The sequence below is a fragment of the Brachyhypopomus gauderio genome, chromosome 7 (assembly GCF_052324685.1).
Source record: "Brachyhypopomus gauderio isolate BG-103 chromosome 7, BGAUD_0.2, whole genome shotgun sequence".
NCBI lineage: Eukaryota > Metazoa > Chordata > Actinopteri > Gymnotiformes > Hypopomidae > Brachyhypopomus > Brachyhypopomus gauderio.
The window spans coordinates 20203037-20214426 of NC_135217.1; the positions used below are offsets into that span (position 1 = coordinate 20203037).

At 42.0% G+C, this 11390-nt stretch overlaps 1 protein-coding gene across 1 annotated transcript; it reads left to right on the plus strand.

Moving 5' to 3' along the window:
• The first annotated feature begins 1335 nt into the window (after window positions 1-1335).
• On the plus strand, window positions 1336-11178 carry LOC143519755 (myelin-associated glycoprotein-like). Its single transcript, XM_077013504.1, has 8 exons — window positions 1336-1376; window positions 2329-2375; window positions 5965-6303; window positions 6394-6684; window positions 7993-8202; window positions 8358-8451; window positions 10140-10236; window positions 10906-11178. Exons 2-8 carry the CDS (start codon window positions 2345-2347, stop codon window positions 10924-10926), a joined length of 1083 nt encoding a protein of 360 aa, XP_076869619.1. The 5' UTR covers window positions 1336-1376; window positions 2329-2344; the 3' UTR covers window positions 10927-11178.
• Window positions 11179-11390: the final 212 nt, after the last annotated feature.

Here is an 11390-nt window from a genome sequence, read left to right on the forward strand (position 1 = left end):
AACCCGTATATAAAACAATAAATAAAAAAAAGATTTTAAAGCATAAAAATGAACATAGAATCACAATGAAACAAAGAAAATGAATAAGGCTTGAATACAGAGATATTCTTTTCTTCACTTAAACATTTGTTTTGAAAAAAATTTAATACTTTTTGGAAAATAATGTTTTTTGCAGTAGTGTTTATAATTCCAAAAACATAGTCCAAAAAGAAGAACATGCAGTCCTATATGTCCAGGATGTCCAGGACTGGTATAACTGCCCAAGCAGACCAAAACTAAACTAAACTAAAAAACACTTTTGTTTGATCTTGGAATAGTGACAGTTCATTAGTGCATGCTGTTTTTATATCCACTTTGAAAGTAAAATGTAAGCTTTAGTCACTCTCTCTGAAACCAACCTCTATAATGGTGCAAAGACCATCCAGCACTAAATATCTGTTGTGATCTAGTGAAGGCCATGCAGCACTAAAGATATGTAGTGATCTAGTGAAGATCCTCTAACACTAAAGGTCTGTAGGGATTTAGTGAAGACCATCCAGCACTAAATATCTGTAGTGATCTAGTGCAGCTGAATAAACTCCACACTCTCTCATGTCTCTCCAGCTTCACTACTGAGCTGCTCATGTCACTGCTCGAAGGTGCAGGTGCCAAAATCTGTCACGGCCATCCAGGGAAACTGTGTGGTGGTGCCATGCAGGACCGGCCCTCATACACATGCGACCTGGTACAAGTATCAGCGCTCTGGCTACCCAACAGTGTATTCTACAAACACTAAGGATATAATACATCAGTTTAGAGGAAGGACATCACTCCTGGGAAATGCTACTCAGGGAAATTGTAGCTTAAAGATTAACAATGTTCGTCAAGAGGATCGTGGAATCAGTGTTTATGTATGGATCAATGCTCGAAATATATATGGAGATTACACAAAGATAAATGTGTGTAAGTATACAAGAAACAATGTCCAAAACTGAATTTGGTCCCAGAAAATCATATCGATCACTGATTTTATCATCTGTGCTTTTGATACAGTGCCACCCTCAGAGGCTGACATTACTGTAGAAAGCACACAAGTGGAGGGAAGGCTGTTCTCTGCCAACTGCACCATCCGACACTCCTGTCCCGTGTCTCCACCTCAGCTGGAATGGTTGGGCCTATCTTCTGTGTCTAACGAGGTCACCACTACACAGGACTCAGGCGCCTTGTGGCTTCGTGGGCTGCAGCCCCTGAATTGAGATACACCGAGTGAACTTGGTAGGCTGTTCTTCAGGAAGCTAAACTTCTGCTTCTGTAGAAATATAGTATATAGGCTAAAGAAAAACCAAAAGACAAACCTTTATTTGCCTGCGATAGTGCAGTGTCTACAGCAGCAGAAGGTAAGAAACCAATGGTGATTGATACGTCGAAATACAGGAATTAGACATGGTATTTTGAGCAATGGAAAATGAATAATAAAATTAATATAAAATGAATGTATATTAAAGAGTCTGTGTGAGATATGTGTCTGTGTGTGTGCAATGTGGCGCTTCACAGCATAAACATGAAACCCGTATATAAAACAATAAATAAAAAAAAGATTTTAAAGCATAAAAATGAACATAGAATCACAATGAAACAAAGAAAATGAAAAAGGCTTGAATACAGAGATATTCTTTTCTTCACTTAAACATTTGTTTTGAAAAAAATTTAATACTTTTTGGAAAATAATGTTTTTTGCAGTAGTGTTTATAATTCTAATTTTACGCTTACTTTAGGTAGCTTTTGACAGAAAATGATGGTAACAAAAGTGAAATGTAAAAAATAAAGCAAACAGCAGTATTCTAAATGCCTTATTAATGTCTACAGACAGAAGACGTTTACATTTTTTAAAAGTAGCTGTTCCGCTTTTCATGTCAATAACATTAAAATATTTAGTAGTCGGTACTTGATCGTGTCAGTACCCTATTAGACAGACTGAGATTCAGGAGGTTGCAAAAAGAAATAAATGTCTAAAATAAAAACTATTAGAAGAACAGAATGTAGTGATGGGAGAATGGAGAGATTTTATAAAATGTATAATAAGAACATTGTCTAAGTGTCTTCTTGCTTATTTGGCAGAGACAGATTAATCTCGAATGCTTAGTTTTAATTTGGTCATTGCTTTTGTACCACCTGGGATGGTGTCTGGTTTTGCATGTTTTAAAGTATTCAATAAAATAATACGGCCAAGCATTATTATTACAAGAGATGTAAACTGAGTTGCACTGAGAATCAGCAGCCTCCACTGAAGCCAGATATGCTACTTCAGCATTACTCATCGTCCTGTGTGTTTCTACATCTCCTTTCCAGGATTCAGTGTCCAGTAATGGATAGAGTGCTTAAACTCTTCCTAACAGGTAAGGAGCAACTGACTTGTGTGGAATGATTTTACTTTACATGTCTTAAATCCCCAAGTACAGGCTCAGTGACCACATAGAAACCGGCAGATCAAAACATACTTTCTACTCCACTGTAAAAACATTCACGTATATGTTCCGTGAAATGTCATAATAATTGTATAGCATACTCACAAATTTTCCAATTCTTCCACAACCTAAAATACTACAAATTATCCTTGGAGAAGGAAACACAGCACCTGTTGCTGCAAAATACGAAGCAGAATGTCAGAGCTTAAGAAACAGACATGAACACATGAACAGCTCTACATGAACACACCCACCGCTCCTCTTACCACACAATAATCATCTTTATTCTAGTTATGTGTCTATTATTTTTTTTCTTCGCTACTGTTATTGTGACGGGCGGGGGTGAGCAACGAAAAGGAAGCGATCACGCCAAGTCTCAGGGAAAAATGATGGTTTAATAGAAAGTGTGCAAACCTAAAACCCGTGCACTATCTCCAAATTAAGGATATAATGACCAGCGGTCAACTGGTACAAAGACAAGACATATATAGGCAAACAAACGACCCTCAGGTGAGACGGATCACGGGCTCCGCCCACCTGAGGGACGCACATGACGTCACCAAACAACAACAACAACAGCCGCTGTGGACAGAGGCGGCCGGTAGAGGGCCGCCTCACCGTGACAGACCCCCCCACCAAGCCGCACTCCCCTCCACTGGGTGTGTGGCACACAGCGGCTGCACACAAAACATGAAGGGGCAGGAAGGCAGAGACAGGCAGGAACACACCTCCTGCCGTCTGGGAGCTGAAACATAAAACACAAAACATTAGGCAGCTCACCTCCCCGGGCGGGACCCTGGACCGACCGGGCCGTTAACAACACAAAACCACGCCCCAGTCGGTCACAGGGCCCTCACGCCCTAAACGGCATTCAGCCGGTAAGCCCCACGGGTGTGAGGACGAGGGCCTACGGCTCCTCTCGTCCCTCATGTGTGTGTGGGTGTGCAGGCTACCTCTCCAAGGCGTAGCTACTTCACCTCCTGGACCTACCTCCTCCCAGAGCTGACCCCTGCCTTTTGCTAGGGGTCACCCCAGCCTCCTGGGGAGCCAACCCCTCCCGGGGCCTCTCATCGCAAGGTGGACTCCTCCACCCAACCCAAGAGCGCCAGAGACCGAGGCCCAGAGCACCCCCGACGCGGGCTAGGAGGCAGCCCCAAGGGCCTCCTGGTCACCCCGGGCAGGAGGGAGGATCTCCATCCCCAGCAGGAGCTTTTCAGACCGGAGCCCCATGGTTCCCAAACATCCGGGGGCCCCAGCCCTCTAGGGAGGGGCTCTTCACGACCGGGCTCCGGTCACCCCACAACACAAGGGGGCTCCTGCCAGGTGGAGACCCCCACAAGGTCCAGGAACACTGCCAAGGAGAAGCACCTGCACAAAGAACACAACCAAACACACACACACACACATATACAAACACAAAACACAAACGCGCCCTACCCTATTCAGGGCCTCCCTCGGGAGAGACGCCCTCCGTGCCACACCCCATGGCACGGGACCACAGCCGGTCCCCCCCCCAAACACACATTTAAGGGGAGGAGCATGTGTGGAATTACATTTAACAGTTGACATCACGCTAGGACAAAACACACACGCAAAAAGACTAGACAAGCAAACAAAAACGGTGCACAGACAGACAGACGGGACCTACACATGCGCGCTCGACATAAACACACAGTGACGCGCGCCGCTCAGAGTCGCAGTCGCTCCCCACATTTAACACAAGACACACGGGGAGCGAGGCGACGGTGACGAGCGGCGACCGCGTCACAAACAAAACACGCAACATTAAACATAACGAGCACGCACACTGATCCACACATCCGTCGACAAACACACGTTTTAACAAACACGAAACATGAAGAGCCTTCCAGGGAAGACGCCCTGGTCCTCGCCGTGCCACAAACACAGACACGGCGGAGCTCTTCAAACAAGCAAACAAACAACAGACACGAAGAGTTTTCCCAGGGCAGACAGCCCTGGTCCTCGCCGTGCCACAAACACAACACAAAAGCACGGCGGAACTCTTCACAAAACACCACGCAGACAAACACTTACCACGAGACATGACCACGAACGAAGGAGAAAGAAAAAGAGACTCGGCGGCTTCCGAAGGGTGGCTGGTCATTCTGTGACGGGCGGGGGTGAGCAACGAAAAGGAAGCGATCACGCCAAGTCTCAGGGAAAAATGATGGTTTAATAGAAAGTGTGCAAACCTAAAACCCGTGCACTATCTCCAAATTAAGGATATAATGACCAGCGGTCAACTGGTACAAAGACAAGACATATATAGGCAAACAAACGACCCTCAGGTGAGACGGATCACGGGCTCCGCCCACCTGAGGGACGCACATGACGTCACCAAACAACAACAACAACAGCCGCTGTGGACAGAGGCGGCCGGTAGGGGGCCGCCTCACCGTGACAGTTATGATGTTATAGTTCATTATAACTTGTCACTGTAGATTTGTAAAATATCTATTTATAGTGTAATTATATTCTTTTTTAAAATAAATGCTGGGCTTTTGACATTAATATTTCACTATGAAATATGAAAATATATCATTTTTGTTCAGCATTCTGGGTTATTTAAAAGTGGTTTTACATTGTGTTTGACTTATGAGTCGTATGACATTAGAACTGGGCTGAAAAGAAATGCTGGTGTATTCAAATAAGGCTCCACCAATACTGAATTAAGGTTTATGTAGCAATCCTTTTCCAAGTGGACGTTTTTGCACTTTGTTGTACAAAGTACTCTGCTATAAATGTTTTTAGGAAATAAAAACTTTTTAAAACATTTTTACATCAATCTGCAGAACACCAAGAGACCTCTAGGCAGATTTTGGGGTAGAAATACCAGTGTTGGTATTCTCATTATAAAATATTTAAGTTTCAAATGCAGTCATGCTGAGTGCTGAACAAAATGCCACATCCATAAAATCTCCAACTTTATTGAGCTTTGCCAAATGATTGGTTCAAGAGTTGCAGATGCACTGAGGCATTCCAGTAGTAAGGTTCCAGTAATTCTCCAGTAATGTTCAAATAAATATGTGAAGTATGGCAAGGAACAAAGGATGGCACATTCATTATTATTTTGTGTGTGGACATTTACAGCACATAGTCCAAAAAGAAGAACATGCAGTCCTATATGTCCAGGATGTCCAGGACTGGTATAACTGCCCAAGCAGACCAAAACTAAACTAAACTAAAAAACACTTTTGTTTGATCTTGGAATAGTGACAGTTCATTAGTGCATGCTGTTTTTATATCCACTTTGAAAGTAAAATGTAAGCTTTAGTCACTCTCTCTGAAACCAACCTCTATAATGGTGCAAAGACCATCCAGCACTAAATATCTGTTGTGATCTAGTGAAGGCCATGCAGCACTAAAGATATGTAGTGATCTAGTGAAGATCCTCTAACACTAAAGGTCTGTAGGGATTTAGTGAAGACCATCCAGCACTAAATATCTGTAGTGATCTAGTGCAGCTGAATAAACTCCACACTCTCTCATCTCTCTCCAGCTTCACTACTGAGCTGCTCATGTCACTGCTCGAAGGTGCAGGTGCCAAAATCTGTCACGGCCATCCAGGGAAACTGTGTGGTGGTGCCATGCAGGACCGGCCCTCATACACATGCGACCTGGTACAAGTATCAGCGCTCTGGCTACCCAACAGTGTATTCTACAAACACTAAGGATATAATACATCAGTTTAGAGGAAGGACATCACTCCTGGGAAATGCTACTCAGGGAAATTGTAGCTTAAAGATTAACAATGTTCGTCAAGAGGATCGTGTAATCAGTGTTTATGTATGGATCAATGCTGGAAATATATATGGAGATTACACAAAGATAAATGTGTGTAAGTATACAAGAAACAATGTCCAAAACTGAATTTGGTCCCAGAAAATCATATCGATCACTGATTTTATCATCTGTGCTTTTGATACAGTGCCACCCTCAGAGGCTGACATTACTGTAGAAAGCACACAAGTGGAGGGAAGGCTGTTCTCTGCCAACTGCACCATCCGACACTCCTGCCCCGTGTCTCCACCTCAGCTGGAATGGTTGGGCCTATCTTCTGTGTCTAACGAGGTCACCACTACACAGGACTCAGGCGCCTTGTGGGTATCTGTGGCACACGCTCGGTTCAGTGCCAGCCGTGGAGACCAGGGCAAGAGGCTCTCATGCAGGAGAATACCAGATGGAAACCCTGTGACTGCTGATCCTCTTCATATCTTATGTGAGTGAAGACCACACCAATGCACTTTACTCACACTACACCATCAAACATAAAATGTAAATTATGTATATGTTATATGGCAGAGGAAATCATGAGATTAAATTAAATTATTATTATTATATTAATAAATAACTATTAGATCAATTAAACATGCTTTCAAGAGTTCCAGTCCATTGGCTGAACTGGTAAACACTAATTGAGATTAACTCTGCATAAAGTTGCATAATCTACTTTGTAGACTATATGAAATAAGGCTATATGAATTGTTTATGTATTTTGCATTTCTGCAGATGCCCCCACAAATGTGAACATAACATGTCTGTGGTTGAGGGAGGTAACATCTCATTAATATGCAGTAGTGACAGTAACCCTCCAGCAATTGACTATGTGAATCACACCAGCTGTCTTTGCACATCCATTGTGAGTAGCTGTTGGTCTCGCTTTGAGGTTTAATTTTTCAGTTTGCTTTGCTGCTGTCACTCTTGAAACCCTTGAATGTGAAAGCAGTTCTGACAGGCAACATTAATACAGCGATTATTTCTTTACATGCATGATTAAGCACAATGGATTCAATGAAATCTGCAGATTTATCAAGTCCTATATTTGGTACAACAGATGTTTATCAGGGAGAATTGGTGTTCAGAATCGGAGTCTGACATCTTGGCCTCAGGGAATTATTCCTGTAATATATATACAGTGGAGTGACTCATGGTGAGAAATTATTTGGCACATAAGGTCAGACTCAATCTGTCCTCATATACTGCATGTGAATTACTGTACATGTTTTAATTCTGGGAGGGCTAATTTGTATCTTCAATACGTCTGCAAATGTCCATAAAGCATCAAACAATGACAAGAGAGTTGCTACTTGTCAAGCGATTGGTCACAGTGGCCTTTGTTAAGTCCCTCTAGAGATATGAACAGTCAGACTGTGAGTGTAATGACACTAGTGTCATGCAAAAATATTCACTCATTGTGGTATATTCATACCATAGTATATTCATACAGTCATACAGTGGCAGAGTTTGCAATCGAGCTACTAAGGGCTTCATTTCCAGTTAATACAGCTGTATGGGCTCTGAACAGATCTGAAAATGAATGCCCAGGGAACAAGGCCTGTTTCCAACAGGTAAAGGGTTTGCACATGGTGCTTTGTCCTTCTAGAGCCTTGAAGAGCGAGACTGTGACTGTTATAGTACGAGTGTTTTATACATTTATAGACTAGTTACCTGGCTGAGTGGCACAGCAGATTCGGCGATTCTGAGATTGTGTTGCTGATGACTTTCTGTCCGACTCCCTGTGTCTCAGTCCCTCCCACCATCCTGCCAGACTCCGCCTGCTGGGAGAGGGAGGGAGCTCTGCACTGCATGTGCTGGGTGGAGGCGGGGCCAAACGCCAGCATCTCCTGGACCATTGATGGAAGAAGTGTCATCCCTCCACACTTTAATGTGACAAACAACTCTACAGGAAGAATGACAGTGTCAGTGATGACAGGACCAGCAGGCCACGCTGTAACATGTGAGGCAGCAAACTACTTGGGCAATGACACTTACCAGATGCCTGTTATCCCACCACTGGTACAAGGTACTGAATATTTCTCTGGTCTGCGGGGGAGCAGGAGAAAGATGTGGCTGCTTGATGTTCTGGTTATGTCCTTATTCTATTGTTTTCAGGGATTGCTGGATTGAACTATTTGATTCTGGCAGCCATAGTTTTCATCGTCCTTGGAATGGTCATCATAGCTGTTCACAAAAGACTAAAAAAGAGGTAGTTTTGCAATATTAATTTATCTTGTCACAATAACATTTATATGGCATCTTCTTGCTGAGCTAAACTTAAGACCCACCCTTTAATGGAGGGACAGATATAAGCAGTGAGAAACAACAGATTTTTGTTCTTAAATGTTTCTTGTCTCGCATACGTACATTTTAGACCACAAAAGGACTCAAATGTCTATCCAGTAAAATGTCTCAACATGAAAGAACATTTGAACCAAGACGCAACATCAGTAAGGTTCAATGGGATGGGCTCACACCAAAATAACAAACAAAACAATCAAAATAAAAAAACTTCTTCCAAAAACTTCCATACAGAAAAAGAAGTTGCACACAGTTTACTCTCTCCAGAAACCCCCAAGCCCTGGGGAACTGAACTGGGTGTAAGAAGGGAGAAAGGACAACACCCAGGACAGAGCACCATCCACCACTGGGCATATGCACACACACACGATCATGCACACTCAGACAACTGTTAATTGGACATGGAGAGATACACAGTCACAAACACTCTGAGAATTGTCCTATCAGCCAATTGACCTATTCTCCATGTTTTGGGCTGCTATAATAAACAAAGACCCCATTAAACAGCAATATGTAGTGCGACTATAACATCTCATTTTCTAACATACCCCTATCAGTAATGACTTTCAAGGCCCAATTAAGAACCCACTAATCTGTAACCACTCGATTAGTTCATAGCAACTTGAAAAGTATCACAAGAAACCTACAGACATCCAGCAAGGCATAGCTCGAAAAACCTTACTGGGCTGTGGACTGGAAATTACTGTGTGGTGACTATGAAATGACACACCACGGGCGGCCATGAGATGATCAACACTATAAAAAGGCCTCTATTTTCCGGAGGGGACCAAGATGCGCCATGGCGTCACACAGATTTGTCACATTTCCTCTGGAACCTGCTCTGATCTCGTCACATGATCCTCTAGTTGACGAACTGTAAAATGCAAATGGCTAGCACAAAACATGTGTAACATCAAGGCAAGTAACGGACCTCTTGTACCCCCTTTACACAGTTCCCTGGGAAGGAAATTACTTTAGCATGCTTTGGTCAAAATACCACAAGGATCATGTTCAACATCACCCCTCTCAGCCTGTTTAAAGCTGATATTAGTGCCTGTTCCTTTAAATGATATGCCCATGTTCACCACAGTCCTCCTCTTCCACAAGAACCCTGGGAGAAACACTGCTGCCAAAGTATAATAAAATAGTTATCCTGGTAAGGTTAGAATGATTGACTGTAGTATTCATAATTGGTATTTGAAAAGTTCCTGGATTGTATACTGTTTCAGGTTAAAGTTTATGTGTGTGAACACTGGACATCCATCTAACTAATTTCATGGGAATAGCAGATGAAGTGGTTAGTGTAGCTAACTGTTAACTAGCTAACTGTTCTTTCTTTGATTAGTTCTCACACCAGTGATCAGGGTTCAAAATAAATTCAACCACTAGCATTCACAATAATTTAACTCTGGAATGATTAACATTTGGACTAAACCCAGGTTTGCAAATAAAAAATGCAACAAATAATTATTTAATTAATAATTTCATTTTTTTTAAAACAATTTTTAAAACATATTTTATGCATTTAAATTATGTCATGGATAATAGTATTTAATATTTTAGAGGTTTCTAAGGAACATGGTTTTATTTATTTAGGAAGTGCATGGAGTCGAGTGAAACCCAGACCAAGACCCAGCAGATAAACAGCTATGTCTTGGACAATGATGACAATATTTATGCAAATGACCCCGAGGTGAGTTCACAGGTTCCAGAGGTAACAGCATACTGCCCCCTAAAGGCAGTGTAGTGTTCTACACTTAGTAATGTGGTGGTTTCTCAGGTCCAGTACTGGGGTATCAGCCATGTTCTGCACACCTTTGCCTTTTCCTATAGTAACACTTGACTCCAACTCATTTATAAATTCATTAGCTAATTATTAGGCCTGTCATGGTCTGACTCACGAATGCAGGGGCAGAGAAAATACAAATGTCTGTGCAGGGTGTCTCCACTGATGAAGAAGTTTAATAATGCAGACATTAGTGCTCCCCATATTCAGTCCTGCAGTGTAACAGCATTGTGTAGTTTACAGTTGAACCTGCTCTGTTAAACATCTTCATAAAATCTCTCTGGTACATGAGAAGAACAGCTCTCAATGGGCATAAGATATTAGTACCGATATGATCCCAGTGCAGTCTGGAGGAATGGGATTAGAACATAGAAATGATAGTTTCTTTCATAATCACCAGCATTCCTATAGAGTCCAGTGAATGATTCACAGTAGCTGTTTATTCAATGGGTTATAGTTGGCTATTTCTGACCACCTCAGGGCAAAAAAAAAAGCATAAAATTGGAAAAAAGGATAAGGTGTGAAAGTTGATTATATACTGATTATGTGAGTCATGGTGTTTTCTCTGTTTGTTAGGATGACATGTCCAATGTCTAACTGAACGAACGAGACTCTGGCGATATCAAGATGGCCTTCCTGTCCATATCTCAGCTTCCGTACTCTTCAACCCAAAATAATTGCAAACTGATGTTGAGGATCTTAACTCTGCATGTCAGAGCAGAGCATTGACACATTCAGCCTGCAAAAATATTACAATCCTCCTTTTTACATAATGTTTTAATGGCTTAACGATTCATATGGTTGCAGTTTTTACAAACTATTTGTTATTTACATGGTGCATAAAGTAAAAATTTCTAGACCACCAAGTCACCATGCATAATCACTTGTATGAAATGTGTTTTAGCTGAGAGTGCTTTCGGCTCACAATACGCTGAAGCATGGCCAGTGTTAAATTAAGGTTTAAGTGGTCTGTAAGTGTTTGCATGCAAGCCACAAACAACAAAAGCTCTTTTTGTGAGAAAAAAAAAAACTAACGATGCATATGGTTGCAGTTTTTATAA